At 37.4% G+C, this 22,695-nt stretch overlaps 1 protein-coding gene across 3 annotated transcripts; it reads left to right on the plus strand.

The window, feature by feature from the left end:
* The first annotated feature begins 168 nt into the window (after window positions 1-168).
* On the plus strand, window positions 169-22,395 carry usta (uronyl 2-sulfotransferase a). Of its 3 annotated transcripts, XM_077712095.1 has the most exons (10): window positions 169-1,430; window positions 1,555-1,718; window positions 1,808-2,073; window positions 13,467-13,510; window positions 16,750-16,905; window positions 18,851-18,930; window positions 19,014-19,167; window positions 19,632-19,729; window positions 19,804-19,961; window positions 20,493-22,395. In XM_077712095.1, exons 3-10 carry the CDS (start codon window positions 1,827-1,829, stop codon window positions 20,783-20,785), a joined length of 1,230 nt encoding a protein of 409 aa, XP_077568221.1. In that variant the 5' UTR covers window positions 169-1,430; window positions 1,555-1,718; window positions 1,808-1,826; the 3' UTR covers window positions 20,786-22,395. The 3 variants fall into 3 exon arrangements, with proteins under 3 accessions (XP_077568221.1, XP_077568219.1, XP_077568220.1); XM_077712093.1 differs by having other exon boundaries at window positions 1,555-2,073; XM_077712094.1 differs by lacking the exon at window positions 169-1,430 and having other exon boundaries at window positions 1,503-2,073.
* The last annotated feature ends 300 nt before the right edge of the window (window positions 22,396-22,695 follow it).

The raw sequence follows: 22,695 nt of genomic DNA on the forward strand, positions 1-22,695 counted from the left end.
AAAAACACATTAAGATTATGGGATGAGTATCCAAAAAGGTAAAAACTGTAGTATTTGAAATATAGCACTACTACAACCTATGGTTAGTCACACATAATTAAAAACATGGTTTAAAATATCCATATTTGAACATTTAAGCCAAGTAGATTTAATTTAATTTCATTTTTTGGAAATCATTTTGATTTGAGCAAATAACAACAACATACAGAATATAATTTCTATATTTTAAAGCAAAAAACTATATATCAGGGATCATGTGACCACCTACCCACTATTTTTCAACATTTTATTCAGCATCAAATGTTGCTTTTGGGCAAAATAAATAAAAATCAAGATACTGACACTGTAAATGCACTTTAGAGGGTGACTTAATCTAGCTGCGACTTTTATTTTGTATTTTTTTTGCGGTGAATCCTTATTGAAAAGCATCAAAACTTTTTCCTAATCACTCCTACGTTCTTGACATCATCTTAATTACATATATGAAATGCTACTTGTACATTCTATATATGTAATTGATATTTAAATAAGTTATTTTCTCCCCCTTTTTCCAAATGATCTGTAATTAGTTGTACTTTATAAATAGCAATACTTTCCTTCCTCCGAGACATTGCAGACAATTTGTATTGTAACATAACGTGTACAAATGATTGTTTTACCTGCTTTTCATCGACTTAATAATTGTCCATACAGATTTGCTTGTGTATTGAAATAAAATAAAAAACATGTTCATAGGTATTTGTCATTCACAGCTATAATAAGAATAATAAACTGTTTTTTTTTGCCATATGATTCTGATATGATGGTATAAAATGCAAAATCTTTTTTTCAGATTGAGCACTCTATATTATTCTTATAGGTTTGTGAATGATTGTGAAAAGGTGACCTGTGATTGGCTGGTAATTAGTTCCGGGATTGGCTCCAGCACCCCTGCAAACTTTTTAAGGAAAAGAAGTTTAGATTACAAATAAATTAAGGTATAGTATATAAAACATTTATCATTGATGTAACGCAATGCGATTCTAATGGTCAAGTTCATTTATATACACATAAATCATCTAATTTATATTATAAATGCAACTTGTAAGAGTACTATAATTAAAATAAAGCTTGTTTAATAACCTAAAATATTGACTTGCCCTGTTAAGGGTTGAAGGTAAAGTATAAGGTATTAAAATATAAAAAGAAAAGCATTTTTACTGATATGTTTTTATTAACTACCTGAGTGATTGCAGGCAGACGTGGCTTTTTTGTTAGCAGGCATCTGATTGGTTGAGCTGTCTTCTGGATCGCTTGACACAAACAAACATTTGTGGTGCGTCGATTGTCCCAAAAAAAAGGCTTAAATCGGCCTAAAATTGACCATCGGAGGTAAAGATCATGATGTGGAACAGAAATCGGAAAGCTCCAACACTTCGATGTGGATCAAGGTAATTTATTATGTTAGAAATACACATGATGGCGCTCTATTGCAGGCAAAAGTATAACATGGCGTTTTTTGGGACCATCCTGTACTTCCTCCACTTTTTCCCCCCTCTCTCTTTCCACGTTCAGTAATCTGACACGTTTGAGGGGGAAAAAGAAAAAGAGGAGGATCGGAGCCGGTCTGGAAGGAGAAGAAGGATGGATCATTGAAGAACCACGACGAGCGAGCACACGCGTCTAGTCAAGCCGAGCGATGAGCCCCCTCGAGCGGACTTGAGGCAAACGAGGAGCCGGTGACGGCTGGAGGGGGAGATCTTGCGTGTTTTTTGTTTTACTTCCAAAGTAGGACTTTCCAATGATTCTCAAATGGGTGACTTTGCAGAGCGTCTGGTGAGGAGCAGATGATGAAGAATTACAGCGGCAGTCCGCCTCAAAGCAACCATCAGAGCTCCCATCACGTCCACTTCAGGGACTCGCACCAGCGCCACTTCCACAAATTGAGCTCCCTCGCTTCACTTCCTTGGCGATTGCCCCTCCGAGCTTATGGATTCTGCATGGCGGCGCTTTTCGTCTTCTGCTTTGCCTCCCTCTTCTACCAACTCAACGGGGGACCCCCCAAAGTCCTGCTGGACTTGCGACAGTTTCTCGGTAAGTGACAGGGGGGTGGTACTTTTCAACGGGTGGGGGGGATGTGCCATGCGTAAAGGTTGATCAGGTCAAATGTCAGCGTAAAACCTTCACTTTTTCGTCCAGATCCTTTTCAAACTACCGTTTTATAGCCACCGTTACGTTTTTCCTGTATGTAGTACACGTCTACAGCTTTCACTTTTACACTGTTTGTGGATACTACAACTTTGACTACCCACTGCGATCACGTTGGCTACAGTGTATCATAGTAGTAGTAGTAGTAATGGTGGTAGTACTGGTAGTAGTAATAGTGGTAGTAATAGTAGTAGTAGTAATAGTAGTAGTAATAATATTAATAGTAGTAGTAGTAATAGTTGTAGTAATAATATGAATAGTAGTAATAATGATAGTAGTAGTAGTACTGGTAGTAGTAGTAATAGTGGTAGTAGGAGTAGTAATAGTGATAATAGGAGTGGTAGTAGGAGTAGTAGGAGTAGTGATGATAGTAGTGGTATTAGTAGTGGTAGTAGTAGTTGTAATAGTGGTAGTAGTAGAAGTAGTAGTAGCAGTGGTGGTAATAGTTGTAGTGGTAGTAGTACTACTAGTAGTAGTAGTTGTAATAGTAGTAGTAGTAGAAGTAGTAGTAGCAGTGGTGGTAATAGTTGTAGTGGTAGTAGTACTACTAGTAGTAGTAGTTGTAATAGTAGTAGTAGTAGTAGTTGTGAATATACACACGTTTTCTGTCTAAAGTTATAATGCGCAACATATAGTGTTAAAGTACAATTAAAATACAATGAATCAAAACAGGTACACATTGATTACAGCCCCTAAGTAACACTTAAGTTGATTTATTTCTTATTGTTATTAAATATATAAAATGAAAAGAGACGTGATAGGATGTCTATCATCATCAATGGTAGCAGTTCATTCTAATTGACTTAAATAAGTGCCTTGTAAAGTCTAAAGAAAAAACAAATGAGTTAACTATATTTATTTTATAAACTTGTAATGTCTACAACGCTCACTCTATTCACATTTCTGCCATTTTCCACTTTTCATTCATGTGTAATGTATAACTGTAAACAATAACATTTAAACCTACCAGGTCACATAATGTAAACAACTTCTACACAAACAACACACTTGCAGTAAAATACTGGTATCTATGTTTTCCAGTATTATTGTTTAAAATAAAATAACAAAACGTAAAATCTAGGTCAAATTGGTATAGTGTGCTTAACTAACTTAGAATTTTTAAAAAATAGATAGTTGTGTAATTTATTTAAATTTATAATCCCAAGAAAATGATGTCACTATGTTATTATGTAATTTATTTCAGTACTACAACCACTAAAAGAAAAAGATGAGTTAAAAAGTTTACAAACAGGTGACACTAGACTAGAGTATTGTCAATAGTTTTTTTTCTACTTTCAATTACTGCCCAGTAAATGAAAATATGATATAATATAAGCACTAAACATACAGTAGGCATACGTGTGACAGACAGGCCCCAGCAGTCTTTTAAGAGCATCCAGTGATTAGATGATTTATTTACCTTCTGCCGGCTCGTGTTACTTTTGGCCGCGGCGTGCCAAGATGAAGGCGAGGGTCCCTGAATGTGAATGTGGGGGTGTGTGAGCACCAGAGAATAGCCGCTTGGTTTTACCGGGGAGGGCGAGGAAGGCGGAACAGAGGCTTTTTTGTTCCGCCCGACCAGGGGAGGCCCGAATTTCAGGATGTCACTCAACGTGGAGTTGGAGAAAGGTAGTAGTAGACCTTTCGGGGCCAGGCGGATGGAGTATTTGACTGCTGACCCCCGATACTTGCTAGTATTGATGTCTGTCTTTTGTTAGAAAGGAGGAGTGGAGTAATTTGGTCAGTAATTTTGCAGCTAAATATATATTTTGTCAGTTAAACTTCGTTTTTTAGCTATTCAGGTACAAGGTAGTAATTTTGTGTTTCCTAGTGTATATATAGAACCATAGTTGGGGAAAGTACTTCATCCAGACCACCATAGACGAGAGAACTTGCTAGAAAAGCCAACATTGGAATAATAGTAGATTATAGAATCTGCACTTTAAATCAGAGATACTCCAATCCTTAAGATTAGTCTACTCAAAGCTGAACAAATACAGGATTGATCCGAAGACTTGCTAAAAACGGTTCCCGATGAAAGCAATAAAATAGGCTCAACCTCATAATTCTGTCCTTCCAAATGCAAGGACGTTAAACATTTTCAAACATGATCCGTTTTCAAGAAGCCTTTTCCGAAGCTTCCTCGTTCCAGTCGCCTCCGCAAAGGTCGTAAAAGAAGCGTAGGCCATTGCCAGTTTCGTAAAGAACACGGCCGTGTAGCTTTTGAAGGAAATGGCCTGTGGAAGTCATGCCACACGGCTCAATATTGGTCGAATCCAACCACAGAACTTTGTTTCTCCCTTCTGTGACTCATTTAGATGTTCTTGGACAAATTGAAGGCAGACCTTCTACGTGTCTTTGAGAAAATTTGGGCATAGTGTCTTCACATTGTCCCAATAGTACTTCGTTCCAGGTACTACAACTACTCTTACCTATGTCTTTCTGAGACTGAACTCCAGATGACCTCTATGTTCAGTAAAATATGAAAAATACTTCTCCAAGTATTCATACTTGACATACATGTAATGTCACATGTAAAAGAACTCCTGAACCTGTTTTTGGAGGAAAAACTAGCCAGAATTTGTACATTCCTTCCCTGTTGAACTGTATTCCAATAAAAAACAACAAGTGGTCCAATTGAGTTAGTCCAAGTGACACTTTTACTTAAGCGGACTAATCCGAATGTCACATAGGATGGAAGTCAGCCATACCACAGTCAGACTTTGGATTCTTGACGTAGAAGCAACAGGTTCCTAATTGGCGTCACGTCCGGTACGAATGCCAAAAACAATCAGACGGCTCGTGAAAATCTCTCGGCTGGCGGTGGGAATAAAACAAGAGGCCCCCTCGTCCCGTATGGTGAGGTCTACATACCTCCTGCTTTGTTTGTTTACCTGATTTTTCCAATGGCTACCATTGGCACGATCCAATAAATTGACCCCAGTTCAAATGGGGTTTAATTAAAAGGGCTAAAAAAATAATGAGCCAATCAAACACATTGATGCTTGTAATTGGAGATGGAATTTTGATGCTTAGTGGTCAATGGACGGTGACTGGACATTATGGGCTTCTTGAAAATAGAAGGTTTGGATGTAGAATGGATTAATTGATTGATGAAATGCTCGTTAATTTGCAATTTAATGTCAAGGACGATTAGATAATGTTCACTTGTGACCCCAAGGCAGTAATGGTATAATAATTTTTGCAGAATAATTTAAGGACATACTAGAAGTTTGAAGGTTAGGCCTTGATATTTATTTCGTCGCTAATATTAATTCAATGAATTTGCCTACTGGCAAGAGCAGTATAATACATTCTGTAGTGTTTGGAAGAAAACATATTCATGCAGATGGAGCCTAAAGAACCAAAGATCTTTAGTTTAGGAGGGCGAAAACAAGGTGGATGTCTGCGTGAAATAGATAGCCCGTAATTTAGAAGATCATAACTAGCGCTCTTGTAAGAAAATTGAGTGTTTGCTTACAGCATGTCAATTGGATAACCTCCTCATATCTTTAAATTCCACCCACTTCTTTACGCTTTGAGTTTGAAACACGATAATTGCAGCGTAATGTCATACATGTCGCCTTACTTCGTCTTGGCCGCCATTTGGGCTTCTTTTCTCAGATCTTGAAGGCATTCATTACGTTCTTGATTGGGTTCTCACCCTGCAGGGTGGCACTCATTCACAACGCGTTACATGGTGGTCACTCATGAGTGGAAATGGCATGTCGTCTTTCCGTCTCTATTTTGGCGGAGGAATGAGTAGTGGTTTTTAAAATAGCCGCCTTAAATATACAGATGGGACTGCCTTGCCTCGCCCGCCTTGGTGGAACCACAAAGCGCTAGTTTTTAAGTTTTTATATAATGTACATGTTAGGGTTCAGATGAGTTAAACTGGAGGAACTTTTACATTTGAATGTACTATGTAGAAATGAGTGGATTTTTTTAAAGTTGGGTCAGTCAAGTTGAAATAAAACGTAGTGTTGACGATTGTAGTTCGTTTTGACTGGATTTTTATCGTAGGAATTGGAACAGAGACTCGACACCTTTGTAAAACGACATCGTATTAAAGCATTAGTGACTCATATTGTCCATTTGGTGGAGCATTCTACTAGAGTACAGTCATCAGTGTGTGTGTGTGTGTAGGGACAGATTGTTACGCATTTTTTAACTCTAGCAAAGGAATGTGGACGTTCCCCGTGGAAAGCAAAGCTCGCACCTCCGTCTCAAAATGCTTCCTCTCTCTTGCCCTGAAACCCAGCTTTGTGCGATAGCATCCGTCAAAAAATAAAGACCCTTCCCGACATATCGTTACCTCTTCCATGTCAGGGTGAGTGCTAAAATCCTCATCCGGCCATCACTTGTCACACTTGGGAAGTCTTTGGGTCGGAGATGTTTTTTGTCCTTCTGTTTGACGCTGGCAAGTGCGCTAGGGTTTGTTGTTTTTTTTTCCTGCGGCGCTTAGAGGAAAGCACATTTTCCAGATGTTGCGTGGAAGGCGTTTGGAGAAGGATTCCAAAGTTAACAAATCCACTTTTTCTCAACAAGAAACTAAGGGTTATCCTAAGACTCGTTTGGCTTTTTTCAGCATGGCTTCTTCACTGGCTCGTCTTTTACCGTCTTGGAGGTCTTCCACCGGCCGGTCTGTCCTAGAACAACCTGGCAGCTCCTCGCTAGACTCATCTACTCCATCTGTCTCGCCATCTATTCGACTTTCAGCACCAATTCCTTGTAGCAATTTGCCCAAACATGATATTCACGTCAATCGTTTCCTTGCTTCACTCAACATGGCATCTGTCATTGAGTGCAGTATTGTTCTTCATCAAGATGACATGGTAAAAATCTGCATTAAATCTTTGTAAGAACAAGAAGTCTTTGGAAGGCACACAACAAGTCATTGAACCCACATTTTTTTAGCTTTTCAGGAGCTTGAACTAACAAAAAGAAGCATGTACTGCCGAAAATACCTCTTCAGTTCTTTCTCCTGAGTTCCTGTACTTTGTAGTCATCACCCTCCATTGAGTTTACCCCTATAACTGTTTTTTTTTAGCTGCAGCGCTCCCAGCAGGGAAGGTAAATAAACGGTTTGTCGGATCAGTCTGAACCGGACCCTGGTGGGCTATCAACACCGCAAATATTTTGCGGGTTTTTCCGAAAACCGCGATTGTCAACAGGCGATTAACAAGTTTTTAGGGTCAGACAGTCGCGGAAGTTCTCATGACGTATAACTCTGTCATTGTTGTTTTGAATCCTTAGTATACTTTGTGAAACTGAATATAATTGCAAAAACCATATACTATAACGTATGATAACCATTAGTGAAACTGGGTCGAAAAGTACTTAATAAATTGAGTACACTGTATGTAAACATGGGTTGCATAGTGGTGTTGCAAGAGTAACTCTGTCAGAAATGCATTGGCGACTGTACAGAGCGACAGTGTGCAAGCGTGACGTACTACGTCCGGTGTTCAAGCCAGCCTGAACTCAGTAGAGGGGGCATTTAGCATTTTAGGCCTTGAACCGAAACAGAGCCGAGTTGAGTCCCGCAGTGCTTAAACGTAACACTTGGCTTCTACTTATGACCCTCCTTAGACTCCTATTTCTTGCCTCATCTACGTGGTTTGGCACCGCCTCTTCAAATTAGGTTTAGGAAAATGGTTTTGTTTGAATTATTGAGTAAAACTATGGATGCCAAGACGACAGGTTTGAGATGAGATGTTTTTCTTTGGGGTGTGGATAATGAAGTGGCAATGATTGTGTTGTATTTTTTATGGTCGGTTTGTTAGTTCAGTAGTTGGTTTATGTTGTTTATATCTTCACAGATGTCTGGCTCTGTAAACTGTGATTTATTCTCTGGGGATTTGTCTTCCTTGAATTTGTTCTTTGAATACATTGAGGTGGTGTGTTAAGTTAAGGAAAGATTTTATGTTGGATTTGAGAATTCTTGGACTTTTTTAGGCCAATTTAAAGACTGGAAGTCAACAAATTAGTCGCCAAATATGTACATTTTTCTCTTGAGAGCTTTATTTTAGAACCTTAAAATGTGCATCACAAATATGCCAAGTTTTTGTAATATGTATTTTAAGGAAAACTCAGTATATTTGTATTTTTCTTCCTTGTTTATGCAGTTCAAATTCAGATTAGGATGCTTGCTGACATGTGCTCCACATATGGAACATGCACTTTATTTGGCAGTTGATGAGGAAAATAATGGGGCGTAATGTGCACGTGGACATTTTTTTTTTCAGGAGGCTTTCCGATGAAGTCATGGGGGTTACGAGGTGCTTCTGCTAAAAACACACACACACTTGGCCTCATTCTATGGGCTCCCGGTAACAGACGTGGTAATAACTTAGGTGCATGTGCACACTGTATTGCCTCCGCTCTAATAGATGCCATGCCTCTGTGTGTGATTGCCAGGTGCGTCCTTTAGTTGAATAAATGCTGCTCACCTTTCTGCTTGCCTGTAATTATAGCTAACAGGACGGAACAGAACAAACGTGGCGTCTAAAAAGATGATAGTTGAGGTGGAGTTAATGGGGGGAAAATTGTTTTTGTATGGAGACACTGCTATTATAGATATGGTCTGTTACCTGGTATTATACTGTCAAATGTATCTTTTATATATTTTTATATATGTATGTATATATATATATATACATGTATATATACACATGTACATATATATACACATGTACATATTATATATGTATGTGTATGTATATATAGATATGTACATATGTATATATTATATATGTATATGTGTATGTATATATACATATGTATATATTATATATGTATGTGTATGTATATATACATATGTATATATTATATATGTATATGTGTATGTATATAAACATATGTATATATTATGTGTATATGTGTATGTATATAAACATATGTATATATTATGTGTATATGTGTATGTATATACATGTACATATGTGTATATTATAGATGTATGTGTATGTATATACATGTACATATGTATATATTATAAATGTATATGTCTATACATGTACATATGAATATATTATAAATGTATATGTATATACATGTACATATGTATATATTACATATGTATATGTATATACATGTACATATGTATATATTATATATGTATATGTGTATGTATATACATGTACATATGTATATATATTATATATGTATATACATGTACATATGTATATATTTTATATGTACATGTATTCTTAGATTTTAATAAGAGCAATGGGACAAGGTTTTTGACATAGCAGCCATAAGATCATACCTTCAAATGTTTTCCTAAAATTGCATTCAACACGAATGGATTCTTTTTGTAAAGTACCCTAGTGTATCTTTTGTCTTAAATTTGGTCTTCCAGCAAACAGTCCAAAACAAGGGCGGCTCTTCTTCCCGTTCCAAGGGCGGTTTAATCTGGCACAGGCCGCCACCCCGAACCCGACAGCACTTTCCATCAAATGTGAATTTACACAGCAGATGAAGCCACCGCGCACCGTGTCATTAAGCAGCGCTGCGGGCTTTCATGTTGACACACATGCGCACTGAGACATACTTTTTTTTTTTTTTTTAATGCTTAGCCTTGGCAAATTTTCACCAGAAATTACAGGGTCTTTGAGTCACGCATTTATAGTCAAATAGTTATAAACGGATATTGGACATCTATTGCTTCAATTATATAGATGCAGGTGTCATAGTTAAATCCAGAACCAGAGAAAGTCATTTTGTAGAGTCGTATATTTCCAAAAATAGCCAATTTGGGTGCATATAGCATATATAAACATTTGTTAATAATGGTTATTGACATGTCTGATTTAGTTTTAATGTTTTTATGTGTCTTTCATGTTCTCTAAGTATTTTTTTTCTGCTCGAGGAATGTCAAACCATCGAGGAAGCAGACAGTAATTAATCTTGCGCTGACGTCAGATCATAAATCAACTCAATAACACCATTTTTTTCACCCCTTCGTTTTCACTGTACTGCCTAACTGGGATGTCCCCTAATATCACCAAGGGGAATTCTATTTTTTTTTTATTGTTGTATTTTTTTATGCTCCTCAGCCAACGAAATCGCCTAACCACATTTTGGTTCACCAACAGTCTAAAAATTGCCCCCAAATTGTGTATTGTTTTTGAAAATGGATAATGCTTGTGACCCAACACAACCACAGATTCCTGTGACCAAAAGTTGAGGGATTGATTGAACCGCTTACTTTCACGGATATTTTGGCACGCTATCGCTAGACTTGAAGCAACAACAGTGGAATGAAAAGGAATATGAGCCTCAAAATATGTGCATTCAACCAATATTCTCCAGTTTACTCGTTATGGGGATTTTCTTATTTGGCAAATGATCCATTTCAATGCATTTTTGTGCATGCAAACTGAGTGAATTTAGATATTTTTGCATGCTTCTTTGCACCTCATTTGATTTGATCCTTTTTGCGTGACTTTAGACGAATCGAATTGACGGAGCTGCATTTTTTTGCCACGCAAATTCCCCCAATTCTTCCAATGTGACAATTCATTTTCAGGATATAGCAGATCTTCCTTCCATAGTGGTAAAAATATATTTTTAGAATCCCATATGTTGTATTTTATGGCTTTGGCGTCCTTAAATGTAAATTTTTGTAGTCTCGGTTACACAGTGGTTTCAAACACCTGCAAAAACAAAGCGACAACGTGGCATTTTTTTACTTCTAAGTTGAGTTGTCTTAACATGGAGCAGTAAAGCGAGAAGGAGTAAGCAAAAACCGTGAGTTTACTATAATTAGGGAGATGTGTGGGGTTTTTAGACGGTCACTTCAACACGCCTAATCAATGGGTGGGGTGGCAACACCGCGTATGTCCTTGTGTAGCACTACTTGGTTTATGTACAGTGTCAATTATGGCCTTATAGTATTTAGTCAAAAGCATATGGCCATGTTTCTAAATTTAATGGTGTTTATAAAGTCATACGGGTGCTTACATGTGCTTTTTAGATTCTTTCTTTTTCAGTTATCAATCATATTGATGTGTAGAACTTGTCTAGACTAGTTTGAGGTGGGAATCTGGATTGAATCTGGTTTGGGAGGCTAGCATTGTTGATATGTATATGGAGATATGAGCATTCTAGAACATATTTAACAATAATTGTAGTGAAAGGAAGCATATTGTCTTTGATTGAATCTGGCTAAGATTGCGTGTAACTAACAGCTGGTTTTGGGACTTTTGGCTCTTGGTTTAATTTGGGTTTTATTTTATTTTTGATGATATTTGAAACTTGCCAATGAAATTTATAGCTTTTTCTCTGGCACAGGAGCTACGATTTGTATTTAGCCGATCTGAGTAATATGTTAATATCATACTTACATGATATGTGTAGTGCTTTAAAGCAGAATTGGATTAATTGTTTTCTCCAAATAGTTTAAATAGTTTTGGCAAATGTTGCTCGTTAAAACGCACTTGCTTGTAACTGCTTAGCACATATTCATTGCAGCCCGAATATAAATGGAAGCCATCATTTCCTGTGTAAAGAAAAAAATTAGAACAAAGCTTCCACATGTTTATCTAGAAAGGAAACACGCACAATCTCAAGTGTGAGTCGAATGTGTTGAGAGACAAGAAGATTTTGACTCTCCCCGAAGAACCTGAAATCTGTTTTTACATAACCGGAACATTCCAGAGCAGCCGTCTGGTGACCTTACGAATCCCTTAAGGTTCATCTCCCCTCGTCACGTTTATCATCCACTCATTCTACCAACCAGTTCTCAGATATCTTCAAGTTTTTCTACCAATCCACATGAACATTGGCCTATGTTTGGAACGACAAGTCCTTAAGGAACATGCCCTGGATAACTTTATGCGTCTGTATTAATATAGATATTAATTGTGCCGTGTAGCTGCAGGCCAGAAGCCAAGCTACAAATCTTGTGACCCAGTAATCCAATTAAGCATTTAGCTCCATACTTATGCACTGCCACATTCCACTTAGTCACATCTGAACACATTCATGTTTCTGGTCGACTTATGTTTGTGTTTCCTCCCCTTAAATAGATACTAACAAACTCTCTCTGTCTTCATTAGTTGCTGAAAGATAACTAGGAAACGGGCAGGGATTTTTTAAGCAGGCTGAGAAATCTGTCAATGTTTCCATGCTTTACCTTTGACCTCGATGTCAGTCCGCATAAGTCAATGGGGAAAGCAAAAATGTAATTAACACCTTTAGGTCGTTTTGTGCCATTCTTGGGAGTTTGAACTGTGCTGAACTGTTCCATTCTGCTTTTTATTATCCCTGCTGTTAAAATGAAGTTGAATCAGGTGACTTACCAAGTTCATTTTCATTTAGAAGTTCATTTGCACTCTTGTATATTCTTGTAAACAGTCTCAATTGGTATTTTATAGGTAATGTTCATCAGCAGTCTGGCGGTTAACCCCATTCTCGGAAAACATACCCCATTTCCGATCAGGGAATCCCCAAAGGAAAATGATCCAGCGTTGCCGTGTCAACCGCAGTGACATCTTTCCGACCTCTTTGGCAACCCGTGTAAAGTTCAGGCTGTTATTTTTAAAAGTCTATTTATTAGCAATAGCTGCTTTGAGGGTTTCCTGACGGGTGGGCCCTCAACTTTAATGAGCGCCTTTATTTCCAGGGAAAGTGTGTGTTTCTAATGACAAGCCCACATGGGTTGGACTTTGGTAGGTGGGACTGATGACCACAATTTGAATGTAGCATACTTCAAATCAACTTAAAATTGTCACTTATTGTGGCTTAGAATGATCAGTTTTGAATCAAAATTGATCCCGTCAATGGACATATTGCTATTGTGAGATGCACTTTCAGCGGACCCTTGGCGAGCATCGGCATGTTTGTGTATTTAGCTTCAAATTCAAAAACACAAGGCAATTTTCTTCTATTATGTAATATTTCCTTTCTCCTAGCTTTCTTTCCTTGCCCACTAGCCAATTTCTATCCATTTCTTCTTCCCACCACCTGGATGTAGAGAGGAGTGTTGTTTGTGGCTACAAAAAAAATAAAATGCTGTCTGAAGTCAGCGCTTCCATTAATAGGCTTAGGCCAGAAATTCTTAAAAGAGCTCAATTGTTCCCACACGAAGCATCTTTGGGATGCTAAACTGTATTTGTTGCTCCCAATGGGAAGGCGTGTTGCTGACAAATTGAAAAGCTAACTGAATTTGAGCAAAATATTGGTGACTCATTGTTTAAATAAAGTCAGTGTGGATTTATGCCTGACTACGATGAATTCATATTTTAATTAACAGTCATATTTGTCTGTTGCAGGTTCGTCTACTTACGAGGACGATCACGGACCTCCCGTTCCCAGAGTGAGTACCATCTTATTCATTTTCCTGGTTTACATTTAGTTTCAGTTTATCTGCGTGTTTATTCAAATAGATTATGTCCCTGCAACATCACTATGTATACACAGATTTGTAAACACAGGCTCTTTGTTTGCATCCAGCTGTCTTGAGTTAATTCTTTTGGGTTTTTCGTCCAACTTCTGCTCCTTAACTCTTGTCCAAATTGTCACTTTATCGCCAAGTTATAGTAGTTAGGGAGTCTTGTTCTTAATAGGGAACGTTTCTTGTCGTTTGGAGTGAGCGGCAAGGCGGCCAAGTTTGATGACTGGTCGTAAAAGTAATATGTCAGTCTTTCGCAAGGTCAAACCTTGATCAAACCCAATCTTGTGTGATGAAGGTTCTGTCGTAAAGAGATTCCTAGCATTCACCTTTTTATGAGGGCCACAAGTTTGACCCTGGAGCTCTTTAATGGTGAAGTGACTTTTATCAGTCATTTTGGAGATAATATTCTAAGGATTTCAGGTGTAAAATTTAAACTTCTAATCACTTTTTGTGTATTTCACGTCTATGTAGGATGATAGTCTTTCCATCCATTTGGACTAAAAGGGCTGGCAGATGAGTTAATTTATTAAATTGTTAAAGCCGATCAAACCGTGGGAACGTTTTTAATGTTTTTCCGATTTGAGTGTCGTAAACTAACATTAGTGAGTGATCTGTACACGTATTTTTATTTTTAAATACTGCAAATGACAAATGGTTGAGCTTTAATACGAACATAACATTGTCTAATCATTTCATAAAATTGGACAAAGATCTTCAGAACACTGAAAGCAGGTCGTTAAAAAGTACTTTATTGACTTGATTTATAATGTGACTGTTAAGTCAGGTTGTGAAAGTAAAAGATAATATTCTCTCGATTACTTCCAGTAAGTTAATTGTACTTTTAAAAAATTGTAAAAAGTCATTATGTAACATTTGTGTTCTGACAGACACTCTATTTCCTCAACTTGAACTCTTTACAGTACTTTTACACAATCGAAACACAAGTTTGGACACATTTTCAGATACAGTACCAATTGGGTTGTGTAATATCAACAAAAAAGTTGATTTACTTGTCTTTTAAGCAGCCATGACAAGTCAGGATTCACATTTAATAGCCTGGACATGTTGGAAACGTTGGATTATTCTATTAAAGATCCAACACACAACTGCAGTAATTTAATAAGCGTGTCCCAAATACGACTTTATGTTCTCGTGACAGATGAAAAGCCAGCAGACCGTTTGTTTTCTTTCTCTTGCAAATTCACATTGGCTTGGCAGCAAGTCTAAAGCGGCCATTTTCGGGTCACGTCTTGACCAGATGTCTAGTACAAGACCACTATGAAGAACTGACCGTGAAAAGTCATATTTTCAGAGGCGGGGTACATTCCCGTCATGCCTTCTTCCACGCAAAGTTCTTATTCTTAGTGTCGCGTGGTTTTTCTCTACGCTCTAATTTTTGCATGGCGCTCCAAACTGTTATAGGAAAGTTATAATCTTTGGCCATATTTACCCTTCACCCTAACACATCTGCTCCAACGTAGACAAAGTGCATTGCGGACAAAGTATCGGTCATAATCCGAAAGGGGCGTTGACTAAAATGTCCAGAAAAGTACACTTACACGGCTGTCTGGAAGATGACGATAAATAAGGAAACAGGCTGTTAGAACATACTACTTAACCTAGTACTTTAAGACAGACTATATCCGAGTATTAGCGTCCATGGAGAAGTAGGATTCTTGCAAAATTTGAGAGTTTTAGGCCAAAATGTGTCATGAATATGAATCCTAGTTTAGCTAAAAACAGCTATAAACCGTTTTATAGCATGTTGACTGGTTTTTCAAGACAGAATGATCGACTATAAGCACCAAAAATATGAGTTTTTGCTAATAAATAGGTTATCATTGAGAAGAGATGCCCATTAAAAGTTTTGAGGATCCAGTTAAAAAAAACAACAACATAGGAATGAATGGATTGAATTTTTATTACTGATTCAGTCAGATTGTCCCGCCTCTTTCCTAGATATCAACAAGTTCCAGGCTGAAGTACCACGGCTATCAAAACATGTGTGTACTTGAGTAAACCCGTGAATGGCTTTTTTTTTTTAGTAGGGTTCGTCTCAGCGCCTTTCACCCCCAGGGCCACTTTGTGCATGCACTCAAGTGCACACACGTTGACACCTTGTTCCCACATGGAGGCAATTTGGGTTTTTTTTTTTATCCCTCAAATGCCTCGCCAGTCAACACAACAAACAAAAAGTGTGGGAATACTTGGCATGATGTCATGCCTGCACTTTTCCCAGTCATGGTTGGCTTTGCTGTTTCACAGGAGTCGTGTCTAGACCAAAATACTCCACCATTGGCTTGAAGTATACTTTCTCTTATCATAGGGACAATTAGAATTGTATTTGGAGTTGACCTAGTTAGATAATAGGACAGTTTAGGAGGATTTAGGCAAGGAAAATGAACTTTAAAACCTCCAGACTACTGTGGTAAGCTCAGTCTCAGTCTTCGGAAGGTCCCCACCTTGTGGACTTCTTTTGTGTAGCTCCAGACTGTTTAACTAGGTCTACAATGTCTTCTGTGTCTTATGTCTGTCTTGCTACTGCAACTAAGACATTTCCCGAATACATAAAGCTCTAACTTAACTGATATTTTCTTTTTAAAACTCAATTTAAAATGTAATAAAGCCACTTCTTATTGCATTGAGTGGTAAAACCTCTTAGCTGGTTCCGAGTGGGTGAACCCACAGACCACCCTTCCTCACTAGCCCTCACTTAGGACAACATCCTTACAATTTCCGACTACTAATGGTAAAAGGAATCCAAAACTCCCTGATTTTTTTTTCTTCCATTAGAGATGAAGGGAACATGCTTTTGTTTTTTAGATGTGAGATTGGTTTCAAACCCTTGAGGGAATTGTTTATCTTCCTCATCCCTGACTCACTTCCCGTCAATGTGAGTCAATATCAACGTTGCGTTGGCCTTTAGTGGTGGTGTTCAGTCTTGTAGACCCAAAAATGTGGATTTTCTTCTCTGGCTTTCCGCTTAAATGAGACTTGTGTTCAATTACGTTTGATTATTGTTGAGTCACTCAGTTGTGGCTGCTTAGCGGGCGCCGGGTGGTTTAGTGGAACGACCTCATTTCCTAGAAGCCCTGAACAGTTTGGCTGTGACGTAAACAAAGTCTAATAGATGAGCCTGTACGTTTTTGTGTGTTTTCCAGGTGCTCCCGTTTCCCAGCCAGGTGGTCTACAACCGGGTGGGAAAGTGCGGCAGTCGAACGGTAGTCATCCTTCTGCGCTTGCTGGCCGAGAAGCATCAGTTCAACTTGGTTTCCTCGGACATCCATAATAAAACACGACTCACTAAGTATGAGCAGGTGAATAATTATGATTTTTTTCTGGGGTTGAATAACATTATGGTTGAAAATTTTGGAGGGTAGAAAAGTACTTTCTAAACACTGTTTTATTACAAATCAAAAAACCGTAGGGACCAATACTACCTCAATACTAACAGTTTGGATGTTGAAAGCTAAATTCAAGCGTTTCTAAGGCATACTTTTCCCATATTTTGTATGTTTTTAGATCATTTTAAATTGTGTACGCCATATAACAACTTTAGTGCAGGAAACATAGTACTTTTTTCCGTATTTCTTTTTTATTATTAGTATTTTGGCTCTAATTTGAATCGTCTTAGTCACTAGTAGCACCCTTTTCACTATATAAATATAGCGTGTCAGCAAGCAATGTACCCAATTAGTCAGACAGTCTACAGAAGTCTACAGAATCTTAATTTTTTTGCATCCAAAAAGTGGCACTCCGTTCATTTTGGGGAAAATTGCAGATTCAAATGAGCAAATATGTGCCTTGTTGTATTTGTACAGTTTATTATCACTTAAGGGAGAAGGATTGGGGTGGGGGGTTGCAGGTATGTTTGGAATCTCTGCACATTTTCCCTTCCCACAGCCCCACTTCTTGAATGAGAGACGGCCTTTGGCTCGGGTCAGAAAACACACGGGCAAACATGCCAAATGCGCTTAGGGCCTACACATGAACCGATGTAAAGGGGTTTGCCACATGGGGCTTGACTTTGGGATAATTGGTCTGGGGGTCTCTGGGGAGTCGACACGCACACACTTGGGGATAAAGAGCGGAACAATACGATGGCTAGCGACGAAACGTCGGGCTAAAGTTCAATGGCAGCCAGTGGAAATGTACTGCAAGAGAGAGCCAGAAACCCAATGCTGACTGAGGCCTAAGATTAAGCGGCGTGAGTACATAAACAAGTATACATATTGCCGCCGCTATGACATAACTGCCAGTTTATAAGAGCGCCGCATTGATAAACGTCGCCCTTTGCCGAATGCCGGCTTATAAGAAGACTCATTCAAGGTTTAAAAGACGGAATATTAACTTTACCGGCCAAACGAGACAGCCATTGAAAAAAAATGGAACATTTGGCTGAGGTTTGAAGGGGAAAACAGCCATAACCAAGTATACTTATTACGATGCTATTAATATTTTTGGGAATGGAAATATTTCTCAGCGTCCACTTTCGATAGTGTTGAAAAATGAGGGCACTTTTGTGAAGGTTGATGTGAATAATGTGTCAGATTGCATAACTTTATAGTTGGATGTTGTGCAGTTGATGACATCACTATTCATATTTCACATTTGTTTTGGCTGTGTTGAGCGCGTGCTCCGTGCAAACCTTGAAAGCCTTCCGCAGTCAGTGTCTTTCATTCAAAGTAAAAAAGGGAAGAGGAAGAAAGCCGAAATGGCACTCGGCCAAGGTTGAGGCATTTATGAAATTGGAGGAAAAATGCTGTTATTATTTGTACTTTTCTGTCAATTAGGATTGCTTTGTTTTTTAGGCAAAACTTTGATTTAAAGGGCACTAACTTGTAGATATTTTTTTGCTTTAACATATGAGTCAATGCAATTCCGAGATAAGACTTGGAATAAATTGTATATTCCTAATTTTGGGCCCTCTTGGTAATTCTGTTGTAGTAAAAACATGGCCGTCATGTTCATTTTACTTGGAAATGAACAATAAAAAACAGGACATGAAAATTGCGACATGAAGGACATAATCAAATTCAAGTTTGATTGCACCAAGGTCAGTTTTGCGAACAAAATAATGCCTTATGAATCAATTATGTCATCCTTTTTGCCTTTAAAAAAGCACTTGTGTGTGTTTATCTTTCATAAAGTCCCTTATTAGCAAAGTATACATGTGCTTTCTGTTAAGTTAATTGGCCCATATCAGTGAGGTCATCTTTTTTGGCTAGATTTTTATGTTTTTAATCTTTTCTTTATCCTCAGGTGGATCTCATGAAGAACATCAGTAATATCCCCCAGCCTTTCCTCTATACACGCCATGTTCACTTCCTCAACTTTACCAGGTAGATAAATACTACACTCACATGTACTTAACTTATTGCACATTTTCTGCTTTTTTACTTACATTTTTTACACTTTTTTTAAGGTTTAAAATCGACGAGCCCGTCTACATCAACATCATCCGTGATCCCATTAACCGCTTCCTATCCAACTACTTTTTCCGCCGCTTTGGAGACTGGAGGGGGGAGCAAAACCACCTTATCCGTACCCCCCAAATGAAGGATGATGAAAGATACCTGGTAAGTCTTTCATCACTAATTTAAGGAGTTCCTATCCATAAAAACAAGAACAAAATTGCAGTATATGGAGTAGGACACATAAAAGTACCTGGGTCATTTTGAAGATGCAAGGGGGTTTAAGATTATAGCAATCTGATGTCAACCCAGTATTTAAATCCACTTTGATTTCAATTAGAGATCCGATTTCCATGCTACCACATCATAGACAACATGTGTTTTGCAGACCAGTTTTTAAGAACCAAAATCAGTTGGAGTACTTCTTTCATTTAGGCTGGTATACAAGGAGATGCCATATTGATTATAATACTATATAATCCTTTTTAAAGTAAATCTAACCTCTTTTAAGGGCAAATTTTAAGGGTTTTCTTCCTATAAACACATTGTCATTTTGCATATAGAATTTCAATTTCAGGTATGATTGCACAGCCTCCTCTAGTGGCCTGAACTAGTCAATTCTTTTTCAGGACATAAATGTGTGCATTTTGGAGAATTATCCAGAGTGCTCCAACCCCAGGGTCTTTTACATCATCCCATACTTTTGTGGACAGCATCCCAAATGCAGGTAATTGTTGTTTTGAGATTATAGCATCTGTTTGGGTGCATTCTGTTTAATTTGTTCTTGTTTTTAATGATTAGAGAGCCTGGTCCGTGGGCTTTGGAAAGAGCCAAGCAGAATGTAATGGAGAATTACCTGTTGGTGGGCATCTTGGAGGAGTTGGAAGATGTACTGCTGCTTTTGGAGAGGCTCCTACCGCACTATTTTACCGGAGTGGTTAATATCTATAAAAGCCCAGGTAGGCGAAAATACAATTTTGGATTGGATAACTTTATTCATCCTTTATTTGGGAAATTTTATTGTGGATACAGAAAAAAATAAACTCATAGTTAGTCGCAAAGGCTGCAGAACAACAACAAAAAGGATTAAGTACAAAGCTAAGTAAATGGGATCATTAAGAATCACCAAATCATTAAGACAAAAAAGCAGCAAAAACACACAAAAACTGCACTAAATATTGCATTAAATCTATTTCATAATTCATCAACAATCATTATGATTATACATAAAAATAATTGTAATGATCATTGTGCAGCCCTAGTTATAGAATACTACTAGGTTATAGAATACTATATTATATATTGTTTTTTTAATATTCAATTTAAAACTGCACTAAATATTGCATTAAATCAATTTTTCTAAATAATTGTATTGTTCATTTTGGCCATCATTGTGCAGCCCTAAAAAAAATATACTACTATGATATATAATGTATTTGTTTATGCTTTAATGACATTTTAGAGAAACTGATACTTTTTTGTGTATCTAGACCACAAGAAGATGGGCAACATGACAGGCACAGTCCGCAAACACACGCCTACGCTGGAGGCGCTGCAAGTCCTCTACCACCGAATGCGCTACGAATACGAATTCTACAACTTCATCCGGGACCAGTTCCACCTGATGAAGAAGAAACTGGGCTTGAAGTCGGAAGTCCGACCGCCCGCTTACACGCCCGCCTTCCTCCGGGAGCTAGAACTGCGGACCCCCGAGCCACTGGATGAGGACGAGGACCTGGACAATGATCTGGAGGACGCTAATAACTGGCTCATCCATCAGTAAGAACTGAAGTTTTGGGGAATGAAATGATCACTTGTCCTCCAAGACAGAGACGCTGGGTACAAGGTGCCTCTGAGGACACGTTTGGAAGAGGGGACGACTCACATGGAAAAAGGATAAGATTATTTTAAAAGTTGACTGAGGATGGCGGAAAAATTAACTTGGGTTTGAAGTGGTTTTCCTTTTTTTCTTGCTTTGTTTTCAACATTTCCTTCAATACAGGAGCGGTTATTTTGCTGTATTCTCCAGGAGAGATAACGCACCGGGGGATGTGGATCGAGGGGGGATACGCCGAGCGACCCTTAAAACAGGCAAAGGTACTTTAAGGTCAGAGTTGATGTTTATATAGTATATATTATATTTAAAAAAACAAGAAAATTGAAAAAAAATGAGAAACCAAACAGAAAAGTGCCAATTTTTTTGCGCTTCTAAAAAAACTTTTTGGGATATTGCATAAAAAATCCATACCAATTCACAAATATGTTAAAAAACACACAAAAAAATACAAAATATGCAGTAATATTCAAGTATATGCAAGTTCCTATTGGAATTTCACCCCAAGATTACATACATTTAGCAATTATGTTACTATGTTAAACATTATTAAGACATAATGCTGTTTAATATAAAGCACATTTCCACTGTGCAGCTTTTCCAAAAAAAAACGGTACAGATTTTAACATTGACATCCAATTCAGATAGACTTAAACATCCATTGTAGTTAATGGTACTGAAACTTAATCTACCCAAACCCTTCCCAGTTAAAAAATGGACCAAACTGTACCATGGCTATGAGTGATTTGTACGTTTTGAGATATTATTCTTGTCATGAAAGGTATAAATGAGGGTTAAACCGTTATGCACTCCATTATGAATTCAAAGAATTCCAGCAAGTGTGCAAGTGTGACTGCGTTTGACCGTAGTTTAGACGAGATTTATATACTTTGTTGGAACTTTTTTTTTTGGCTAGGGATAAAATATTGTTCCATGCAAAGATATATAATAATATTTATTCAGGTATTACAAAAAAAACTCAGAAATTCAGTGTACGCATAGATTACATTTTAAAATAACCCAATTTTTAATGGACAGATACTTGGTTTCAATTTTGAAGTATTTCAAACTATTCATAGTGGTTTTTTTTTTTGTTTTTAATGAATTGTTGTCCTAATGTCAAAGCACAATTTATATTGACATGGTGGTCTACCACTGTTTTCTCCCATACTTAAAGCTAAATGATGAAAAATACTTTTTTTGTATGTGTAGAGTTCCATTTCAGCCAAAAACTATTTTCCACAAGCAGCTAAACACGGAATTCCGTCACCTACACGATAACTTCGAACGATAAACTTGCTTGGTTTTCTATGAATGTTGTCCTGCTTTTGTTTTTACCTTCCTTTTTAATTTATTATTCTTATTATCTATTTGTTCTTATGCATTTCTGCATCACTTTCTCAGGAAGGAAAGACAAAAACTGTTGTAAAAATTATTGCATCATTTCCAACTTAGCGGTTATGAAGAAATTTCCTGGCATTCCTTGGGAAGATTTTGGATGAGTTTTAAAAAAGGAAAAAAAATACATTTTACACTCTTCCAAAATAAACTTCCTTAGAATAAAACAATGTCTGCTGTTTTCTTTTTTTTTTTACTTTTTTTGGATGCCAACAGGAATTGAAGAATGACAATAATGGAACAAATTATTCAGGTATGTATATTGTTTTCATTTGTATAAAAAAATGCATTTTCTAAGTTACTGGTTTAATTTCACTGGTGTTTTACAGGGATAAATAGTCATATTGTAGAAATAATTAAAGTAAAATAATTTATAAAAATGCAAAAGCAATGTTTATGTTTTTTAATAACATTTTTTGGTAAAGCTGATAAATGTAAGTATTACAAATATGTGCAGAAAT

This window comes from Stigmatopora nigra, chromosome 2 (assembly GCF_051989575.1).
Source record: "Stigmatopora nigra isolate UIUO_SnigA chromosome 2, RoL_Snig_1.1, whole genome shotgun sequence".
NCBI classification, from domain to species: Eukaryota; Metazoa; Chordata; class Actinopteri; order Syngnathiformes; family Syngnathidae; genus Stigmatopora; species Stigmatopora nigra.